Source organism: Notolabrus celidotus, chromosome 4, assembly GCF_009762535.1.
Source record: "Notolabrus celidotus isolate fNotCel1 chromosome 4, fNotCel1.pri, whole genome shotgun sequence".
Taxonomy (NCBI): Eukaryota; Metazoa; Chordata; class Actinopteri; order Labriformes; family Labridae; genus Notolabrus; species Notolabrus celidotus.
In genome coordinates, this window is record NC_048275.1 from 10,625,471 (window position 1) to 10,649,594 (window position 24,124).

Genomic DNA, 24,124 nt, shown 5'->3' on the forward strand with positions numbered 1-24,124 from the left:
AGATGCATTTGTAAGAAGCCTGTAGCAACACAGCTCAACTGGTTGATTTTAACGATAGTCCCGCCTCTGATGAAGCAAATAGCCAATCACACGCCCCTGTCCTCCTCGTCACCTCTCCTCTGCTACACAAGAACTCCTTCTTAAGTCACCCTCAGCTGAATGAAGCATCCTTCATCACGTAGGAGGGATTGGATACAGCTGTAAGCTTTGGGGCAGACTTCTCTCACTCTTGCAGCAATAGGACCTTTATATAACTATGAGTACATGTCACACAAATGAAAAGTAGTTTCCATAAAACATCACTTAGCAGACTATCAAAACTCACTCCACAATACGATAAAACTCCCTTCTTCTTTATTTCCCCATTAGTTTCAATCTGAAGTTCATAATCTGCTCATTTTTTTTGTATATCATTGTAAACATAGAACACTTCATTACAGGATGAACGAGGCGGTTTAAGGACAGGAGAGTCTGTGCAGGTTAACACACAGAGCTTAATTCAAGATGCTTCTTTCACAATGCACAATAAACAGCGTTACACATGGTCAGTAAGCCTTCATCAGTAGAGACTCCCTGCAGGAGGGTCGAACAGCCCTCTCCCACTCCCCACTCAGGTTTTAGTTGATACTAAATGTAGCAGACCCTCCACGCGAAAACCCAAACAGAATGTCTGTGTGCATGGAGAGGTTTGAGAAAAGCCAAATGTAAAGTACTTTGTAAGGGTTGGAAAGACTTTTCCTCTCAGCGTATTCTTTCAAAAAGATAAACAGACAGGAAACGTTGTGTAAATGGAACCAAAGCGTTGTAAAACCTAAACCTAACAGTAGCACTAACAGCTCTGGACTCTTGAGCAGTCCTGAGCTTTGTGAAAGAATGTGACACTTATTGCAATGTAAGAAATCCTGTCGGTGAACATGAACCAGACAGAGTCTCACTATCCTTTAAAACAGACTGTATTTGGCCGAAACATCCCACAGTTTATAAACTTCATTTTTAGGAGACAGTGTTGCAGAGCATGATGAAGAGGCGGTAACACAACAGCAGTCAGTTTTATGTCACTGTGAGAGTCTTCTATAAACTTACTGCTGGGACATAAGGAGGCTTTTAAAGTACAGCCCTCTAAACCCACTTTGAGATCTTATTTACTGTAAGATTCTATTAGAATAATTTCTGTGATGCATAGTGGATGGATTATTTGTATGTACAGGAATTGTCTTTTGATTAATCATCATAGAGGGCACCTTACTGATAATGTGCTGCAGTTTAAACATGTGTGTTTGTCTATCTTTCCATAGAGACAATCCACTGTCTGGACGTAGAGGACATGTCTGGGACGAGCTCTACAAGGACACGTGGAACGAACAAAGTAGATGGCAAATGAGGGAAGAAGAAAAAAAAGGTAAGATGAAATGAAATGGAGAGTGAAGCATGTGAGTGAGAGAGGAAGAGAAAGCATGCACTTCACACTCATGAGTAATTCATACAGGTTTTTATTCTGCCTGGTTTTCTTTCCTCCAGGCCAGTAAACATAAAGACATGCAACATTATTCAGCTGCTCTCTGTAGGGTACCAGACCTAAAACTCCGGCTGTATACATTAGAGAGAGGCAGAAAGACGCCCACAATGTCACAAACTCACTGCCCACATGACAATCAAGTTACGGCATGACCGCCCGCCTGTGTGCCGCTCTGTCTCTGAGGGTGTCATCCCTCAGGCAAAGGGGGACGTCTGCAGCAGCGACCCGGCTGACATCTGTCAGAAGCTATCACAGAGTTTTAAACGCTCTCTGGGACAGCAGACATACCTGGGGGTCAGAGGTTACACTATCCTCCTTTTCCCAAGACAATGCTGGAAACACAATAAAATCAATTACAGTCAATGGCGATTATAGGAAACATAACAAATCTGACAGACGAGGAGAGAGGATCCGTTTGTGTTTTTCTGAAGGTCACAGCCGTCCTGTCCTGAATGGCGTCAGCACATATCTCCGGCTTAGAGAAGGGGATGGGGGGGCCTCAAGATCAAGCAGATAGAGAGATGAAAGAATCAGACTACAACAGGGACAGAGTGCAGAGCGGGGAGAGGACAGTCAGTTTGGATTAAAGCTGCAGCCAGTTGGATGAAAACAGAATAAACTGAGAGCAGTTGAGAAAGGAATAAATAGTAAAAAGGTTAAAAGGAGCGAGAGACAAGGAGGAACTATGAATCTTTAAATGTTCAGATCATAGTGTGTGGCCTGCAGCTGTCGTTATGAGAATTGTGAATAAAGTTTATTAGTCTTTAAACACAGATTGTATAGAAGACCCCCAAACATTTACAGTACAACATTCTGTAATCATTATTAATCACATGACACATACTGTCTATTCAAATACAGCTTGAATTTTGTTAATATAAAGTGTTTTTTTTACAACATTACCTGATATAATAGTTTACTGTGAATATCTTTAAAATATTTACTTGTAATTATGACTTAAAGTATATAGTATTATATTATATGAAAATAATAAAATGTATGAATTTAAGGCCAGCAATTTTAGCTCTGACTGCCAGCTGGTATTGTGACTGCACTTACAGCGCTCTCAGTTGCAAATAGATCCAATTTTAGAGCACTGCTGGGCTAATCAATGACACTTTTCTAGCACTGACCAATCAAAATCAAGAAGGGGTGGGACCTCTTATATTAACTCCATCAACAACAATGGTGAAGGACCGTACAGAGGAAACTAACCACACTTTTATTTAGTGGTACTATTAACAGGCCTAAAGCTGCTACTAATGCTACCACACAATATCTATTAACTGTTTGTTCTTTGTAAAAATCAATGGAATTAAACCAAATATGAAGAATACTGAACACTTAAAACAGACTTAATGATCACTATCAAGGAAGCACAAATGCTGTGGGACAACTTTAGTAACCTAGCACAGTAAGCACTGGTGAGAAGAGTTCTGGAATTGAGGTTCTGGTCGGTGCAAAAGTGTTGTTAGTGGACAAGACTGACACAGGACTTACACCAGATCTGTGTCCGGTCTGTCTCCAATCTGCTGCGGTCCAGCTCCGAGCTCTCTCGTCCGTCAACACCCACTGGTTGCGTTTTTTCGCAACACAGCACAGAGCAGGACCGCCGGACAGCTGGAGTCATGTAACCGGGGTTTTCCTGCAGTAATCACTGAATCAAGGATTATCCTCCTCTCCTCATCCATGTTGTCTTCACCGGCCTCTGAAAACCTCTGACCTGATGACTCCAGACCTGGCTCCACTCAAAATGACACTTGGTTGTTGTAGTTAAATTAAAAACGATCTAAAGATAAGGGTTTTATTCTGAAAACTGACCAGATTTTTAAATTTTGTTTTGTAGCCTGACTTCCTGTCTCGCCCAATCTGCTCTGTTGAGATTGATGCGTCGTGCTCAGGCATCCGGCAAAAATAGAAGTCTTGAGTATCGGATCCGTTGCATTCCGACCTGCCGGATCAGAGATGCAGCCGGAATGCAACGGAGCAGATTCAGTGGGAGTTAACACATTGACTAGAACAGAAACCTAATTGGATGTGGTGCCGTGACAGATCGGAGACGGACCGGACACGGATCTGGTGGAATTTGGCCATAACAGTGTAGTTTGGTGTAGTTCTGATGTGTTATGGTCACATAATGACGGGTTCACTTGAACTCATACTTACAATGCAGTCAGTTCACTTGCTCACATGTACAGTATACGGTTTAGTAACTGTGAGTTTTGTGATTGAAATTCCGTGAAACACAGGAGTAAATTGTCTCAGTGGGCTGGACTAAGATCTGTTATTTTGCCAACATCTGGTCAGGATAATAATTTGTTTTTGATGAATAGAAAAGAGAATGCATTTTGTTTTCCCTTGTGTCCTGACTTGAGAAAGATTGTCACTTCTTCTGCTCAGAGAGGCTTGAAAACACAAAACCTATTAGACTGACGCTAAGACAAAGAATGTAAGTGGATTTTAAATGCTAAGTCTCTGCATATTGCATATTAAGGACTGTGCAGTAATGATTTGCCTGTCTTTGTCAGATACCAAAATGAAGCACAGTCTTTTAGTGGGATTACATTTATTTTTGAAATAATCCCCAGGGCAAAGTCCACTTCAAAAGTATTACATTTTTTTTCGTTTTCATTTTTAAAAAAAGGGTCATGAAAACAAGTTGGATTTTTGGATCTCAAATATAAAGGTGTGGTGCCTCTATTGTGGTTTTGCTGCTTGTTTACCTTTTATAAAACCCAAATAAGAAAAGAAAACACAATAACAGATACACAGCAAAGGTAAATAACCTTGAGTTTAATACTTTTGTACATTAGCAATGATAGAGTTAAAGGTGCTACAGGCTCTGTGCATCTTTAAAATGTTTGTAAGGATCAACAAAAGCAAACACTATGTCTTCTTTTGGCATTCTATTTGTGTATTGTTAATAGACAAGTGTGTGTGAGTGTGTGTTAAAGTGTCTGAGGGACTGATTGATGATGTCCAATGAGACTCAGTCAGTATCGGCTGTGTGACTGAGGCCCAGCCGACAGCTCTGAGCTGAAGGTCAGGGGGCCCGAGTGAATAATGAAAGGAGGTGTCATTTAGACGTTTGAGTGTGTTTTAACAAGACTTAACAAGGAAGGTTTTATTTTTATTTTTTAAAGCTTGAGGCATAAAAACACATTCAGAGACAGGGGCTTTCAGAGATAATCCCTCTTATCCCATCTTTCTGCTGAGGAGACAAATTGTCCTGGCAGAGAAACTTTACCTTCCTGTCATCCCAACAGAGTCTGCAAATATTGAACATACTGTTTGAGAAAACGCAGGACGCTTTGATGCATTGTTTCGATAATACGATGTTGTTTTTGACCCTTTGATTTGATCCAAGTTGGCACCACTATGGCTTTGATTTACGCATACACACCTGGGTTTGGGAATCCCTGGGTTTTGTGCTATTAATATTCACAGTGCAGTTTGGCTCATGAGAGAGTTGCCAAGGACAGGGGACTCACCTTGGGGTTGCAGAGCCAGACAGTGCATCTCAATAGTTTGATGAGATTTCCTCTTTCTGCTTTATCCCTCTTTTATTCTCCTCCCGGATGTCTTCAACTCTGAGTTTTTATCAATCTCTTGCAGACACCAACATCATACCTTGTATGTCTGAGCGTCTGTTTGAGCTTTAAAGCGGGTGTGAATGATTTGGTTACAAGGTGCAGGAGATTGGTGGGTACCTTGGGATTAATCGGCTAATTCAACTTTTAATTTAAGACTTCGATGTTTCATTCACACTGACTGTTTATATTTTGGGGTATGAAATCAGAGAAGCTGACTGTAAATTGCAAGTATCAGTATCCAGGGACAACATTTCTGCCATTTTTTTCTTGTAATCAAAATGTTGGACTTGTTAAAAAAAAAAAAAAAAAAAGAATAAAATAAAAGCAAAACAAACAAACAAACGTAGTAACTTTTGTGTCAAACTCAGCCCATCAGCTATTGTCTAATGAGGGCAGAGCGTAAAATTAACACCCGCCAAGCGCCAAAGGCGGGTAAAAAATGTGTTTGGCGTGTAAAACAAAAACACACACCCGCCAGTGGCCGATGGAAAATTTTGTATTGCATGTGAGGTTTCGTTTTCATACTTTCGGCCATTTCTGCCAACTGTCAGGCTATTTTGACCCTCGCGGCGCACTGTACTTGTGTTGTGATTTGGTACATCAGGAACGGTGTGACGTCAGCTACTGGAGTTCTATTCATTCCCTTTGCTTGAAGAAGAACGGCGAGAAGAGCGATTCGAGGAAGATGTGGCGACACATTCCCGGCGTGAAGCCACCACAAACAAAAAGGATAAAGAAAGAGGCAGGAGACGATCAAGAAGAGGAACAGACGGCTAATTGGAGTTAATAGCATTTAGACTCAACCCCAGTTGATGGTTTTTTATACTTTTCCCTGTTCCTGCGGATTAAACGGAACGCCCCTGTTAAAGCTGTGAGACAGACATTTGGCTCACTCAGTCAATGTAAAGGTTGCGCTTTTGAATATTTCTTGTACATGATGATGCAGCAGTCACCTTGAAATGAAGTATAACCTAATAAAATAGCAATAATCTAATTGTATCTGTACATAACTGTTTTCTTTAAGTTTTCATTATAAAAAGGTATGGTTATTATTTTAAAACAAATAAAGCAGGATTTTTTGTATTTGGCCAGTGATAAATGTTTTTGGCCGGTACATTTTTGGAGGTCACTAGCCAATGGCAGATGAGGTAAAAAGTTAATTTTATGCCCTGTATAAGGGGAATATGCCTATGGGACTGATGGCTAACTTCTTGGTATTTCTGGTAACCAGCTGTTAACGATTAACTATTAATGTACCAGGCCCTAAATGGATTGGCACCATCCTACTTGGCTGATCTTCTCCATTTTCACAACCCAGCTCGAGCATTGAGGTCAACAAACCAGCTGCTCCTGGATGTGCCTAAAAGTCCCTTTAAAACCTGGGGAGACCGAGCCTTTGCAGCAGCGGCCCCCAAGCTCTGGAATGGCTTGCCACTCCAGTTAAGATTGGCCCCCACTGTTGAATGTTTTAAATCTTTGTTGAAGACCCATCTCTTCTCTTTGGCCTTCTCCTTGTGACGAGGACAGTATATCCTGTTATGTTGTTGTTTATTGTTGTCTTCATGTACTTTGTACTTTTTTACTTTTTACCCTGTAAAGCACTTTGGCCAACACTGGTTGTTTTTAAATGTGCTATAGAAATAAAGTTGATTTGACTTGACTTCAGCCAACACTTCCTTTGCCACACATTGTATTGTTTACAGCATAATTAACAACTTTAGTAGTGATTGTGTGTTTACATCAAACACAGCTTGAAATTTCCCCCTCCAGCTATGTCTGCAAAATCAACAGCATCATTTCTTTGGATCATTCAATCCCCTGGCATCATGCCATATCAACTGATTCATGTGAGTCTCAATTTCACTGTAAGGCCGAAGCTTTACATGCTGTTAACTATTCATATTTAATGCATGATGGCTGCCACGTGGCCCCAGCATTGGTTTGGTGCATCCACTGTGCACATCCTAAACATAAATGCATTTTGGATGCTGTCGGATTAACAGCAGGGGGCAGCGTAGAGGCCGGGTTGATGTGAGAGTTGGCAGCAAGATCGCCATATACTCGCCATTGTCTCGTCAGGCTTGATTAAGTTGCCTTACATGCTACCTAAGTGGCCGCCACTGTCATTTTTTCGGCGTCGATCTCAGCAGTAGCATAGGAGTAATCTGCTTGAGTACATATAAAATCTGTAAATACTTTATTGTTTATAATGTAGGCTAGCTGTGGGAAGTTCTGTCCAATCAGCCGCATGATAAGACCCTTCTAGTGTCCTTAATGTATTCCGGTGTTAAAAATATGGATGCAAACAACATGTCTCTAACCAAACAAGAGCTGACCTCATACCCGGCTGGCATCGCGCCCAGTATCTGCCGCTCTGTTGTAGGATACAACAAGGTTGTCTCAGGGTCACTGCATACCAACAAAGTGTTCACGTCCACGTCTAGATTTGTCTTTAAAGTCCCGACCTCACCACTAAACACATCTTCAGACACAGCCTCCTCAACAATGACTCGCAGATTCTCTTTATTTTGGCCCTGAGTCACTAAATCCCCTCTAACTCACCAAGAATCGATCTCCCCTCTCCCCCTATCCGTCATTGTTTCACTCCTCCTCGCCTTCATTAAGAATCCACCTCTTCTTGTCTCTGTTCATTTACCACACACCGAAATCCAATCATTATCCAATTGTCCGTATCTGTGAAATATTTTGTTGGTATTAGAAGGCAGAAACGGCACGTCCTCTGGTTATTGTGGGCCTCGCTCTGTTTAGTGAATACATACAGGGTTTAAATGAGGCTTAGCAGGGGGGACATCCAAGTCCTCATGACCTTAACTCACCTCTGCCATCAGTGTTTTGATGCTTTTGGGTAAATCTTTACAATCAAGATGCAAATGATCACAGATTAACCAATGTCATTAGTCTGTACGCTGAAGAGACCATGCAGTAACTAGATATCGGGATGTGGTCACAGATGAGAGTCCCCACCCCACACACACACACATCATCCCCCTACAGCAATTTTCATCGGCTGTTAGTGATGTCAATAGTTGGAAAAGATAGTTTGCAGCAGTAAGCACACTTTAAAGTAGTAACAGAATCATTTTCAGGTTATGTAAAGAGTGCACAGACACAAATGTCTGAGCCTTAAGAGCTCATGTGAGAACTTTTTAGCAGGTGACATATTAATGTTAACACTGCTACCTCTTTCAAACATGCAAAAGCAAATGAAAGCACCAGAGAGGAGATTGATTTTTGCTTAATTTAAACGCCTGTAACCTCTGCCAACTGGTAGGTGTCAGACGAGGAGATTAACAGCATGCTGCAGACAGCCTGTTTTTAATGTTTCCTTACCAAAAATTCATTGTGAGTTGCATGTTAAATGCTAAAAATAAAGAAGGATGACATTTTTTTTTGTCTGAAAATGTTACTTTCACGTATGCAGGACAAGATCAGCAGAAAATAAATCCTCCTGATTTGTACTTCGATGTTAATAAAGTTGACACAACCAGAGATTTCTTCACAGGAATTTAATTAAATAGCTTTGTATTCAGGATGTAACTTAAAAAAGTCTAGCCCATTTGTAAAACAGGTGTTAGTTGCAGCCCCAAAATTGTAAAGCAAAGATTGAAACTTACATTTTATTGCTACCAAAGGACTCATCTAGTCTCCTGGCTTCTTTAGTGTTCACTTCATTAAGTCTCAGAAACATTTAGGGCGCCCTGACTAATTAGTTTGTTGTTGAACTAGAACCTTGTCCCATGAAATCTGGATCTGCCTCTGTGTGGTTAACAACCTTTTCCACCAAAGTTTCATTAATAAAGGAAAACAAAGACTGGTTTGTTGTTGTTGTTGTTGTGTGTTGGGCAAAACTGGACAATATTCATTAATTTGAACAAACAGAACTGGCCTCATGTACTCAAGCTGAAGTCATCAGGATTACAGAGACGTGATTTACATGCATGCATCTGCATTAGCACTGAAACCTTTAGATGCTGTTTACCACTCTGCTACCAGGTTTATTACTGGTGATCTTACAACACTCATCGTTGCACCTTGTATAGAAATGTAGGGTGGTCCTCTCCGGCTGAGAGACGTAAGAGGTATTTATGTGTGTTTACCTTTAAGGCTCTTAAAGGAAAATTGCTTGTGTACATCTCAGCTCTCTTAGCTTTGTCATCTGGACTGTATCAAACACGGGTCGATGACTGTCTCTTACTTCAAGTTCATGGAGCTTGTACAGAGCTAGGGAGATCAGGTTTTAGTTTTTATGTACCATCCTCCTGGAATTCTTTGCAAAGCACTTTAAAGATGAACACTTTGGTACCCCATGGCATTTTCAAATCCTTGAAGAATCGTACAGAATATGTTCTAGCTGATTGTTTTGCATCTTGTATTTTATATACTGTATTTTTTTACCTGTTTAAATTGTTTTCTCTCTTGCGTGACATTGTTGTAAATCTTGTCATGCATACACAGCAGTTTTCACTCAGGAGGAGCGTTACAGAAAGTCACAGCCATATGTTTTGCTGTTCAGAAAGGCAAACACACAAAAGTAAGCAAATTCTAAATGTGATGTATATTTACAAAATGCTCTTAAACAGATGAGTGACTCAGGAGTGATTCATTCTTCTTCCTTAGCTGTGGCAGCTTCATCACACATCAGTTACTGCGGGTAAAAAGTGACAAATATCAGCATCTCATCCCGTCTTTGAATGAAGCTAGATACAAAGAAATATTTTGTTTTTTTTATTTCATGCTGCAGGAGTTTGCAGAATCAGTTTTGAGCTTTTATTCAGTTCATTTAAGATAACATTTATTTCATGTCTGGAGACTGTGTTGAGGTAATTTTCACCAAATGAATAGTAAAAGCAAGGGAGAGAGGCACAGACATTGTAGACGGTCTCACACTTGGTGAAACACATCAAAGATACAGAATGACTTTTTGGATGAACGAAAAAGAGAGCTCAAAAGTTTAGGTTCAAAGCCTGCCTTATGATCCTAGGAGCATTTAATTTGAAGCAAACTGCAGCCGCTGTAATGACCATGACCCTCACTGCTGCCCTCTGCTCTGTGTTGGAGAAGTAGAAACTACCAACTTACAACAGCAGCCTGTCAACAGCAGCCTGTCACCAGCAGCCTGTCAACATCAGCCAGTCAACAGCAGCCTGTAACCAGCAGCCTGTCAACAGCAGCCTTATATCAGTTATTTAAAGAAAAAAATAACAAGTTGGATGATCAGAATGAATCATATGTTACAGACACCAAACCCAACATGCACTATCCCCTGAATGAACTTCATCACTGTCACTCTGTGCTGAATGCTCACATGATGTAGGCAGGTCAGGGACTACATGCAGTGTGCATTTGCATGTAGGCATTACAGAACTACTATATGACACAGATGCATGCTTGGATGATAATTTCTGTGACATATGTCATTTACTGCAGCCCCATCTGAAGTCAGGGTCTTGTGCCCAACCTTTTAGAGACACGTGTCTCATACAGACTGCAAGTTCAGGTTGGAGGCAGGGCAGATTTGTGAGTGGAGGGGGATCAACCATCCAGCGTGCCTTTTCAATGGGTTTCCACAGCAGGAACTGCCCCAAGATACTAGGAACTTTGGAAGGAACTCATTGCATCTTCACTGCAGGGAGGAGGGTCTAATAAATTCGCCAGGAACTTTGATGCTACTCCTAAAAGTTCCTGTATTGAGGGTAGTACTTTTGGGGTGCCCTCACCTCACTGAATGTTCTTTGTGTTTCAGTTCTTGCAGCATTTTAGAAAACAGCAGACCGGCAAGAATATAACCAGCTTTATGCATTGCCTTTCTTTTTTACACTTATCAAATATCCTGAGAAAGTATGAGGCTCTAAATTTCACTGTTATACACCATTAAACTGAGGTTTTATAAGTGCAGAGTGCTTCAAATAAAATGGACGAGGTCTTAAAAATGAATTGCAGGTTAGTAAGTAAAAATAGTTTTGCAGCTCTGACAGTGACAATTCTAAATCAGCTTAAAATGCCATGTGTGTGTTATTTAAACTCCACTATAAACTGTGTCTACACTGTCTCAGTGATAACGCAACAACTGGCTGAAGGAACCTTTTAAACTTATAAGAGGATGCAGAATGAACTAAAAGTTATCCATCTTTAGAATGAAAAATGCAGCTTTTGTTTACACCTTTCATTCAGCAGCAGGCAGAGGGCATGGTCATGTAAATTAAGTGTATCTTAAATGCACAACAAACTAACAAACACCACAACTGCTCGTGATAAGCAAATGGATGGATAGAAAGAAATAAAGTGTTATTGAAACAAACCTTTGGAACAGTATGGCATCAAAGACAGATTGCTTGACAGATTGTGTCCAAATGTCACTCTGTAAGTGAACAAGAGTGAGGAAAAAGGAGGCTATAAGACACTGAGAGGGAGCACAGAGAGGAAGAAGCAACGAAAGACACAAGGCTTCCCACAGCCAGCGAGTATTTATAGATCAGATATAGTCAGAACCTCTGCCTGGCAGCAGCAGCAGCACTGAGCTCCTTGTTGCTCCTGCTGATGTCTCTGTACGCAGCCAACACTGCTCTGACTCAGTGGAGAGCATCAGGAGGGGATGTGAGGGTGGTATTAATGGCAGAGAGGAATAGGGCGGATGGGTAACTGGGTGAGTGAGGTTTGGCATGAATGGAGACAGAGATTGTGTTGCTGGAATATTACAATAGGGTGCACAGGATGAAAGAAGGAAGGAGAATATCACCCAAAATTAATCTTTAAAGTTCTCAGATAATGCTGACATTTGGACTTAAGTTAAACCATTAATGGGAGAAAACTTATGAATGAATCTTTGACTTTGAGACACTCACCTTTGACATATTCGTAATTTGTCCTCACTTGTGGTCTCCAAACAAAAACATCCAAGCTCAGACAAATAGCTTATTATAAAGACTTTGAGTTTTATAGAAAAAGGAAGAAAATTGCTCTTTCAATCAAGCTTCATTGTATGAACACAACCTTTATTATTTGCAGGAATGTTTCATCAAAAAATAAATGAATAAATAAATACATAAATCTGAAATTGAAAAGAAGGGTAAAAACATCCTCCGTTCAGTCAATGCAATCAATATCAATATATGGAAACACAACAGTTGACACTGAACTAAAAACACAAAGCAAAGTGCATAATTGATACATACACATGCTCTGCAAAAGCATCAGATTAAAAAACGATATCTGTGTGGGAGTATGTGTGTGCGTACGCGCGTGCCTGACCATGTGAGAGAGAGAGCTGCGTCCTCAAAGAAGCGCGCGTGGCTTTACTCACTCAGCTCCTGGATGCCGAGAGCGCACAGAAAAAGAGAGACCCGGGAAATAACTTACATGGCTCACTGTTTGAATTCACCACGAACCAATGATGACTCGTTAACAGTGGTCTACTTGTAGCAGTCCTTCGTGAAGGCGAACAACAACAAAAAACTGCTGTTCTTTTCACAAAGAGAGCCGCCAACATTTCACTTGTGTCCTCCTGTTCCACATTCCGGCGCACACGGGGAAAATGAAGGCGAAAAACCGTGACCAAAGCTTGTCGGACTCCAGAGAGCTGGATGGGTCCTATGACCAGCTGACGGGTGAGTAAACCGGCTGTGACACCGGTTGGATGTTTTTAAATTTGCTTTCAGAACAATTAAAAGGTTCAATACGTGGGGCTGATAATCCGAAATAAGCTCTGTCCACGGAACTTCAGGTGGTCTCAAATTGCTACAACCTGTTCGCCATTCATCTTATCTTTCCATAAGGAAAAAGATTAAATACTTGGTTCACTGTAACCTACATTCAAAGTTTATTTTAAGGGTGCCACCGCAAGTTTCTGTTCAAGTTTTCAGACTTTAATATTCGCTTCCATAGCAACATTTCCTGTTTCTTTTCATCCCTGTAGTTTTTTGTAGCCCACTCTAGTAGGGGAACATTTTAGAGTGATTTTTCCTGCAGGGTTAAAGAAAGAGGCAACAAGTCAAAGATGACACTGAGTGGACTATATGCACGTATTGAATCTTTTAATGCAAGTCTTGCATGTTACTGTGGTTGCATAATGTCGTGCGTAATGTTAGTGAATGGTAAACAATTCTAAGATAACAGTGTGATAATGCTGGCCTGGCTCATCTTTGGGAGACCACTTCATTGTTGCTGTCTTGACTTGTGAAAAAGCGCTGCTCTCGGTTTAAGTGGCACCTGCGATCTGATGCCCAAATAGTGGCGCTGGGCAGCTTTGAAGTGTCAACACCTTCGACAGAAACCTCTGGTTTTGCGGTGAGTTTTTGTCAGCCGAAGTCTGTCTCTGTAGTTTTCTGACAGGCTGTTATTATCTGCAAAACACAACAGACACCTGAGCAGGTCTGAATGCCATGTGGATTGTAAAACGGGTTAAATGTGTGCGCAGTTTGGTTGTGAGTGTCTGCTTTGTGGTTTGATTAGAAAACTTCAGCCTAATGTGTCCTCTTTTTCTCCGTGTGCATGAAGACAAGATGACATTACTTTCTCTCAGATCATTTCAGATGACTCTTTTCAATTGTATAGCCATTTAATGAAGCAGTTCATTGAGGTGCAGCATGCATGCCTGCACAAACCTGTGCTCTGCTCCTTCGTGAGCTCAGCACTCTCTTGAGGTGTTTCCTGTCACCACAGCCTCCTATTGTCACATTCTAGCTCGCAGCTCCCTCTGCTTATGTGAGCACCATTTGCCTGTTAAGTGCCAGCTGCCTAAATAAAATGCTCTCCTTTATGCCTGAACACATTGCAGGCCTGCAGAAGGAAAGTGTGCCTGTCCAGACAGCTGTGTGCCTCGGGCTCGACGGGGACACTGTAATCTCATTTGCACTCGTCCACGCGTTCGCAGCAGCTCTTTGTCACAAATTTAATGCATCCTAAATTAAGAAAAGATTGTCTCAGTGAAACCATGTGTGCTGGGCATGTGGGGAACTCCTGCCAGGGTTTATCTGGGAATATTTTTGTGTGTTGGTATGAAAGAGCGTGTGTGGGTATGTGAGTGGGTGAGTGAAGAAGCAGCAGCTTCAATTTTTCAACAGTCCATCTTTGAATGTAAAAATAATTTGTTCTGCTGAATTTTAAGACCCCTATCAGGCTTGAACACAGGTACAAGTGTTGTCATTCTTCACATGATGATACTCACTGCAGCCTGAGCTGGACCTCAAACTCGGAACCCATTAGTCACAGTTTGTCAATATCACAATCATATAGCCGAGCTACAGCCAATTTGTTGGGCTTGCAGTGCAGCTGGGGCTTATTTTAGACTAGGACTTCTATTTCCATGGACCCTTCATGGTCTACAGTCAGACTTAAAACTTGAGGGATGAGACCAGAGTTGGAGTTGAAAGACGGCATCTACGACTAGATTGCATACAGCATGGCTGTCTTCAGGAGACAGCTGCTGGGATTGCATTACCACTGATGCATTCACTTCTTGTAGTCCTCACATTGTGTACATCCAAAGTCGTCCAAAGGGCTAGTAAATGATAGAATTGGAACCTCAAATGGAAACGAGAACACTGATGATTATAAAAGTCCTGTTTCTCACCTGTAGAATCTGCTGATGGAGATTGCTTTGCCCTAAGGTTCAATTTATTCCTCACTGTCTGGTGAAACACTTTAGGCTCCTGCTCTTGCATGCACCGCCATTTCAACATCTCATCTGCAATGAGTAATGCACATGGCAGGGCAGAACAGCACTGTGTGTGTGAGTGTGTGAGGAGTTTCAAGATGAGAACATTATCCCTACAGATTTGACTATTTTTAGATAAATATGATGGATTGTGTATTATTGTTTTCTTGTCATACCTTTTTACTTTAAACTTTAAATGTGCAGTATGAAGAAAGTTGACTTGGCTTGTATTTACACGTTGAACTCTACAAGGGCATAATCTTGTTGTCCCAGTGTATGATGATTTCACCTTGTGTTATGGCATTGCAGAAGTGAAAGAGGCATGGTGTGTGAGAGATGGGTCTTTAATGATGATTCGAGACAGTCAAGAGTGAGGGCAGATCTCATCTGAAGTGTAAGCTTGTTCACATGAGGGGCAGCTATTGCGAAGGTTTGATCACTCCTGGTTTTCAGCCTAGTTTTAGGAAGTTTCCAAGAGCAGCTGATTGGTTGATGTGATTGGTTGGAGGCAGAGAGGCATTATAATAAGGGTAATTCATAATTTTTTTCATTCTTCTAAACTCTGTATCAAGAATCGATAAGAACCAGAATTGATAAGCAGAACCATTGGAATCGGAATTGGAACCCCATGTGTAAGGGGCCCGGTCTCTTAACCATTTTTTAAAATACATTTTTGGGCATTTTAACCATTATTTGATAGGATGGCTGAAGAGAGACAGGAAATGTGGAGAGCAGAGAACTGGGGAAGACATGCAGCAAATGGTTGAGGCAGGGAGTTGAACCTGTGACCGCTGCAACAAGGACTAGTCTCTGTTTATGGGACACATGTTTAAACCGCTAGGCTAGGGGCACCCCTGGCACTGTATTTTGATGGTTAAATGTATCACTCATCAATAATTTTTATAGTGGAAAATGTACAAAAGGGCTGTTTCCACACTTCTAATCATCTCATCTTACACGTACTAACAACTGTGGTTTTAGACAATACAAATGAATGCCTAGGAAAATCATTCATAAAGCCAATAGCCTTGTAGCCTTGGCACCAATATTAAATACCTCACATGTATGACGTTACTTTCATCAAGTACTTAAAAGACGTCCACCATCACTTGTTTTCTCAGATGGGAGTCGAACCGAAGCCTCCTGGTTCACAGACCATTTTTTTCTTACCCTTCAATTGCCCCTGACCACCAACCCAGTGAACTGATCCACTCTCCACACCATGTCACATGACTTCAATGCCACATTCTGATGGATCTGAAGCCGAAGGATATAAAAGTGTGTTTGTGTGTGGGTGTAGGTGTGTGGGGGTATGTGTGTGTGTGTGGGTGAGTTAAGAACCAGCAGCTTCATTTTTCAAGAGTTCATTGTGGAAAATGGAAAAAAAAAAAGATTTATTCTTCTGAATTCCTGAACCTCCATGAGGCTTTGACTTAGGTATTGTAAGTCATGTCGACGAACCCACACAGTGAGCTGAGCGTCATGCTTGGACAAACACGGAGCTTTGCAGAGCTTTGGAGAGACTAACACAACACACTCAAGCAGCTTGGCTGTCTTTTCTCCTGGTGACTTTCCTCAGAGTGTCTCTGTAACCCCACCACTCTCTCAGTAATTAGTTGCAGATTAGTGCGTTACTCACACCTGATAATGAGATCTATTATGCATGAGTAGTAGATGTGTTCTGGTGAGGGAGACGAAACTTCCTGTAATGTAAATCCAAACTGCTAATACCCTTCAGAATCAGCATTTTCTATATTTTCCTTCACTCCTTTCTTTTTAGTCCAGCTTGTTTAAATACTGCTCTGTCTCAAACTGTCCCCAAAAAGATTTTTACGATTTAAAAAGTTTGAAAAAGTTGAGCAAGGGGAGAGAGGGGAGAGCCGCCAAGTCACTCAGTGTGGCGGAGCAATTTACTCCTGGCATGGTTCTTAATGACTTTTTCAAAGCTGTGAGTCGCGTGGTTAATTCATCTCTTTAAGACGCCGTCAACTTGAAAACATACTTAGCCCTGATAGTTACTGCATCGTTATTAGGGCTGCTTCCTGCCAAAAAGTTTGTGTAATGAAGATGGGATGCAGCTCAAGCCGTTAAGAAATATTGCTGCTTCTTTGTTTATTACATCTATCTTTAATATAGCGAAGCAGCTGACCGCAAAGTGGCCTGTCGTAAAATCTGTGTGCATGTAAGTGTGATGACAGATAAAGATCAGGTGATCTTCAGCATAATCCTAGCTAAAATAAAAGAATGCAGCATAATGTGAGGCCTTGACTTGTGAGAATGGACTCTTAAGTGGGATTTTTGTGTGGGAAGGGCAGCTACAGGTGAGTCATTCTTCTTACTTACAAGCAACTTGTGTGTGCGAGCGAGCAGAAGTGCGTGTCTGCGTGACCTGTGTTGCTTAAAGGTAGTGTGGGTGGTCTCCAATCACAACTCCACTGAAATGTAACCCTCTAGAAATAACTCTCTCTGGCTGCTTCATTGTGCTGAAGTGCGCCCCTCTGTGAGTTTCTGTGTGTGTGTCTGTGTGAGTGTGATTGTGTCGGAGTGCGTGGTCGCCTGGCGTTCCCCGTTGTGTTTAGGAGCAGCGGCTGAGAGATGAGAGGTAATTATAGAAGCGTGGTGCAGTAATCTCCTCTTCCACCTCACAAGCCACACTCAAGAGGAATCAGATCACCTACACACACACACACACACATGCACACACACACACACGCACATTCCCTCACACAATGGTTCCTCTTCTACATATGCATATTGGGCTATTATCTCCTTCCTGTCATGATCCCTTTCCCCGCTCAGAGTCCAGTATATTATCTACTGTCTACATCAGCAGAGAGGGTCCCAGCCATTCTGCCAATCATCCCTTTGTTCTGTCTAAATGTAATAGTGTGCATCGACCCTTGTTTTAAGGACAAACTGATGGTGTAAAATATCCCATTTTAGATACTTCAGCAAATGTCTATGTTGTGTTTGCACTGTGCTTTACATCATTTCTTAAAATCTTTCATTACTGAATGAATTTACTCAAATACACATTTTGAGACATTAAGTTTGTTCTTTTATTGTTCTTATCCTCAGATTAGGGCCTGTGTCTACTGAAGGCTTTTTTTTATGCGCTTGCAGTACCTATTGTCTTCCCGAGGGATGGGCATTGCAGCTCAAAATATCACTCACCGGCATCAATTAGACAATTATTTGTAATCACCCTTGAGATCAATCTTTGGAAATGTAAACGATCAATTATCCATTAATCATTAAAAAAAAAACGTAGACATTCTCCATGACAAAAACACTGCTAAATGTTCCCCCCTAAATCAAATTTTCCTTCACGACACAATGTATATAACTGACGGTATTGAACAGCCATGGATCATATTGAAGTGTGCAAAATGTTAACACACTGAATATCAATGTGTGGAGCAGACTCAGAATCTCTGCGGATGCATTCATGTAAAGTGAAGGCTCAAGCTACAACATGTGGATTTACTGCAACAAGAGAGCTAAACAGCAACATATTTCAGACTCACAGTGTCCAGTTTTCTGCCTACTTGTTCTTATTGAGAAAAATAAGCATGTGTACGTGGTCAGGTGTCAACCAGGAGCACAAACTGGTCATAATCATTCTGGCAGCAGAGTAAAAAAACGCTCTTGGAGACCTGGCACACAGACAAAGCCCCCCAGCTGAGTGTCTCTGCTGTGCACAACACCTTTAGTCAGCTGATTCACATCGAAACATACTCGCAAAAAAACATTCCTGATAGCTGAATGTAATATGAGACTACATGATGTTTGTTCCACGTGATAGGAAATAGATACAAAAAATGTGTTCCAGTACGTTCTTTACAATCAATAAATCGATACTCGATTCATTGTTAACGTCCCTAAATCAGCCCCCCTCCAATGCATGCAAACACATGCAGACTACGGTTGACCATTTCAATAAAACTGCAACAATATTTTCTTCTTTCTTCTAAATATGTTGTGATATAAATGCAGAGGTTGGGAACGGATATGCAGCCAGCATTTATGTGCAATAATTAAACATTGAATCATTCAATCACAATGTTAAGGATTTAGATGTTTACGCCTGTTTTGTTGGGTCCAGCCCTCTAAGGAGATGTAGAGACAATAGCAACTCACACAACACTTCATGTGTACTGCAGGTGAAAACAATAAAGAGTTAAGGAGATAAACGCCCTTAGCGATGGCCGTTTGGTGTGCTCATGTGCACTCAGTTGAAAATAGTTCACATTTTGGAACACCGCCACACTCTTTAATGCCTCCTTCTTAGAAACCATTCAAAATGAAGAAGGGACGGGACTTCTGATATCAACAAAGGCTGAAGAGAAACTAATCCATCTTTTCAAGGTCAACTCCCGGTTTCAGCTGCTGCTAACAAGATTAACTTCTGTTGTCAGATTTTCTTTGTAAAATGTCTTTGAACAGAGGCAAATATTAAGGATACAGGTCAAGTGAAAACAGATTTAATGGTCAGGGAAGCAAAAGTATAAGTCTACTTTAGTTATAGTAAGCACTGGTAAGTAGTGCCATGAAAATGTAGGTTTTGGGAATGCCGCCAGTAGACACAGGCCCTTACTTGTCAAATCCTGGGTAGCCTTATTATTTTGTGTTGTCATGGTCAACAGTTCAAGAGCCCTTCTGATGTGAGGTTTTACAGGCCAGCACAATACTCATTTAAGTGGGAAATATAACATAACAGGAACACATAGCGACCAATAGTTGGAATGAAAATACAACCTTTGTGTGTTCAATTTTGCACCAGTGTGACTCAAAAATCTGCTTTATGAAACAATTTGAACCAATTTGATCACTGTGAACTGTGGAGTGAAAGTGCACTCTGCTGTAAAACTATGTGATGACATGATTTCTAAAACACGCCAAGCATTACCTTGTGTTCTGTTTTGTACTATGTGTTCTGTTTACTAAAGTTTCCTCATCAGAAACGTATGCAAGTGTCCATTTAATCTGCCATAATCCCATCAACCTGATAACGTCAGTAGACTGCGACATCATTTCTGGCTTTGATACAGGCTTCATGATATATCAGCACTTTGTGAAGAATGTGTTTTTACCTCTCTAATTCCATCAGGCTGAGGTTAAGTCAAATGTTGAACTTTGTGTCTGACGTTAACATTTGGAGGTTGCTCAAAATGTTTGATGAAGTGCTAAGGAATGGCCAAAATGTTCAAGTACTATTTTAGTTTTGTGTGTTTTAAGAGGATATAAAGTGTGGGGATCATAGGTTGGGCAGTTATGTCCATCTCTTAGATTAACTGGGTATCTATTCTTGGCATAGCAGTCAGCACAATCCCATGAGTGCTACACTCAGACACACAAAAACACCAAATCCTAGATGAACACAAACTATTATTTGAGTTTAAATAGTTTAATCTTGCTTGGCGCTAAGCCTTTTCTAAACATTGATTAACCAAAATCACACGTAGAGCTTCCTCTACTGATGACTTTTCTTATGCAGCAGCTCAGCTCTCAGCTCCAGTCATGATGTTTGGCCTTGGATGGGTCATGACTGTTAATTTCTCACACGCAGCTCGTAATGGGCCGTATTAAAAGCCCTGGTATTCAGAGACGCACTGGGCTTACAGTCAGGAGAGACCTCTGTTTGGGCCAAAAAAAGACAGCCAAGAAAGAGGGTAGAGGTGTTGAAGTGGAGGGTATAAGCAGCTTACTAAATGATTCATAGTCCTGCATGGTGGAACATTTTTATATACAAATGTTAAACATAACCAGTCCCAGATTACTGATCCTTAGCTCTCCTCTTAATGGAACCTGTCAGATTGAGTTTAGCCCAGGGTCACCTTCATGGCATGACAGTTTCCACTGATGCTTCAGATGTAACAGCAAATTGGCACTAATTAAAAGCTATGACTTAATGTGTCATCAGATGTGCAGGGACATGCGTGACACAAGTTGCCTCATCAGGGATCCTCTCTGGGCTTCCAGGTTCCTCCTTGAGGTGGAGGAACTGCTGATGTGACATGATGGGTTTCCTGCACGAAGGAATGCTCGGAGCGGTCTACTTAGGCTTAGCTGATTACATCATTGAGGGAAGGAAAGAAGGAAAGATGAGAACGAAGGAAAGGGAGGCAGAGGAAGGACTGACTTTAAGTGTGAGAAGATGAATTAGGTTGCAGACAGTGTTGTATTCGCGCTGCAAATACCAGCTATGCTCTTTGGTAGTCTGTAGGCATTATTTCCCTTGTTAGAAAAGCTCTCCCTGCCAGTCAAATCCTGCTAACGCTAACTCTTATCCATCAGTGTGGTCCTGTAATGATATGGGAGTTGCCCACCTGAGACCTGAGTTCTTTCTGACATTCAAATTCCAGCCTCTGAAGGTAAAGTAGATTGAATATTTTTCCTGTATGGAGAAGAACTTTTTCATAATTGCTCATCCATCCTTCTCCCTTCTTCATGTCCCGCTATATTTCTAAATAATCTGACTGACAGTCCCCACTTAAGCTGCACTCTCGCTCTCTCTTTTTCTCAAACTCTATCACACTCCTCCCCCTCACTCTGTCTCCACTCTCACAAATCAGATTATATAATAATATCATATATATTCTTGTCTGTAACTGAGTGGCTGTGGTGTCCTGATTCATCCCGCCTCTGCTTCCATGCTCTCCTCTTTGTCTGCTCTTACACCACCTTATACTCTTCTCACCTGGATTGAACAAGCTAATTGTAAAATGCTGTGAGCGAAGCAGTTACTCAACATTAAATTAAGTTTAACTTAACTTGAAGCCACCCTCAAGACAAACCCACCAACTGACCTACAACAAAACTACAAAGTAGGAAATTCAAAGACATTTTCTTTCAAATCTAACCAACTGAAGTCAAAGTCAGTGAAGTCTGCTCATAAATGAGAAACTATATCTACCCCCACTTCAACCAAAACTTTGGCATACTACAGAAACTTCACTTCACTGTCACATGATAACATTAGTAGCTCAATTCATCTCACGTTTTCTGCTCCCTTTGCCTCATAAAAACTACGTTAAAAACAAAAATATTAACGTTAACCCTTTTAATTTTAATTTTAATTTTTGTAAAGTTATGATTTGGGGTATTTTTGCCTTTAGTGGACAGGATAGCTGGAGAGAGACAGGAAACATGGGGAGGAGAAAAGGGGAAAAACTTGCAGCAAATGGTAGCGGCTGGGAGTCAAACCTAAGACTGTTGCAACAAGGATTAAATCCGCTGTATATGGGGCCCATGTTTAGATCGCTACACCAACGGAGCCCCTCAAACTACATGATTAACACTGTTTCATATACTTGGGAATCACAAACTACAATGTGTTGAGCGAGGAAGCTTTTGTGCGCTGGTTAAAGGCCGCCAATGTATTGTTGGCACCACCTGAGTTTTATTTTTACATTTTTTCTGTTTGAGATTTATATCCAGCATCAGTGAACTAACATTATCTCCCCTCACTCTGTACCCTTGTATATGCAGTGTCAACTGACACATGCTCTGCAACAAGTATCTCACCTGGATTGAACAAGCTAATTGTAAAATGCTGTGAGTGAAGCTATCTGTTACTCTACATTATTAATTTATTAAGCTTTACAAAATTGAAGCTACCCTCCAGACAAACATAGCAAACTAGGATTCAACAAAACTGCAAAGTAGTAAGTTCAAAGCCATTTTCTTTCATCTGCCCATAAATCCTCCACTTCAAGTGAAAACTCCGGCATACTACAGAAACTTCACTTGATTGTCACCTCTTGGCATTATTTCAGAAAACAAAATCATTAAATGTTAATCTTAAACTACATGATTTACATGGGTTCATACACAGTTTGAACACAAACTGCAACGTTTTATGCAAGGAAGATTTACGCACTGGTGAAATAAAAAGCTGATTTGTGTTTAAAACAAAATTTGTTTTGGCGATCCAGGGATCGTTGGCTCCACCTGAGTATTTTATTTTCCTATTTAATTTTTCAGTATGAGATTTTTATCCATCATCAATGGACTAACATTATCTCCCCTCACTCTGTAGCCTAGTATACGCAGCCAGTGTCAACTGACACATGCTCTGCAACAAGTGACACAGAAATAGAGATGAGGGTCCTTCAGTACGTCCCACCTTTTGATTCATTGATATAGATGTGACTTCCCATGTTAAATATGATCCTCCTCATACCCCCTGCATAAAAAGTTTTGTGAATCGAGCCTCTATACTAGTTTTGGATTGTTACAAAATGCTATGTCATTGATAAGTCTGCTGTTTCCACTCTTGGTTGAAATCATGCAGCCACAGATATTGCATGTTGCACTGTTAGCTTCAGTTTGCAAAAACTGAAGCCACACTGTGGACCACCTCTGTCTCCTGTCCCCCAAGATTACTTCTTTGACTCTGCACTGACAGCCTCTCCAGATGTGTTACGTCATTGTTTTGTAGGGCACACTAAACTGAGTGGAAGGCATTGATAAAGAAACTGTTAAGAGTGAAAGCAAATGATGACGTGGCTAGAAGTCGTTGGAACCAGTTCTCATCTGGAACCGGTTCTTGATTCCTGTCCCTAGTTGGAAGTCTTTGCTCCATCTCTCTGAACCCTCCTTAGTCTCAGTCTCCCAGTGTTGCACCACTTGACAAATGAAAGACTTAAGCTACTGAAAGGCTATTTGATTAAAATAAAAGAGTTGCACAACCACAAAGCTACAGGAAACTGTAGTTTAACTGCTGTTTGTATCGCCGTAAAGCTGTTACTACCCAAAACTACCACTGTCCATTTTTAACCAAACTCCCCAAAGACCCTTCTTTTTCTTCCTATTTTTCCTCCTCCATCCTCCGTCCTCCTCCCTCCTCCCTCCTCCCTCCTCCCTCCTCTCTGACTGTCAGGCTGAGGCGAGACTGTAGCTCAATGGGCCTGGATGCCCGAGTCAATCCTAACGAGTTTTAATCGCTGACCGAATCTAGCGAGGGCCGGCCGATCGTTAATTAAAATAAGCCCCGCTCACCTCTCCCTTGGTATCCCCACCCTCCCTCCCTCCCCCTTCCCGTCTTCTCTGTAAACACATTTCATTTAGAAATGCCTGCAGGGAGGAGAGAAAGGAGAACAGAGATGAAAAGATTGAAAGGAGGAGTACAATTTAGCTCAGTAAAGTCGATGCCGCTTTCAGAATGAGGATGAAGAAATTATGAGGCCACGGGGAACGAACATGGACGGAAATGTTTGATTCAGTGTTTTAAAAATGTACAAGAAGTGAGATTTGATCTGCTGTTGCTCTGTCAGACACGTTCATCACTGACGGCTTGATTGACAGGAAGTGTCCCTGAGACTGACAGAGCCTCTTGTC

The 24,124-nt window shown here is 41.2% G+C and overlaps 1 protein-coding gene across 4 annotated transcripts in view; it reads left to right on the forward strand.

The window, feature by feature from the left end:
• LOC117811168 (Kv channel-interacting protein 2-like) overlaps positions 1 to 24,124 on the forward strand; it is a 191,725-nt gene that overhangs the window by 41,212 nt on the left and 126,389 nt on the right. For 2 of the 4 annotated variants that reach the window (XM_034681260.1, XM_034681262.1), the window contains one exon: positions 1,296 to 1,399. In XM_034681260.1, coding sequence (XP_034537151.1) covers positions 1,378 to 1,399 — 22 coding nt within the window. In that variant the 5' untranslated portion in view covers positions 1,296 to 1,377. Of the gene's footprint in view, positions 1 to 1,295; positions 1,400 to 12,429; positions 12,735 to 24,124 lie in introns of those variants that run through there. The other 2 variants (XM_034681258.1, XM_034681259.1) reach the window with 1 other exon arrangement.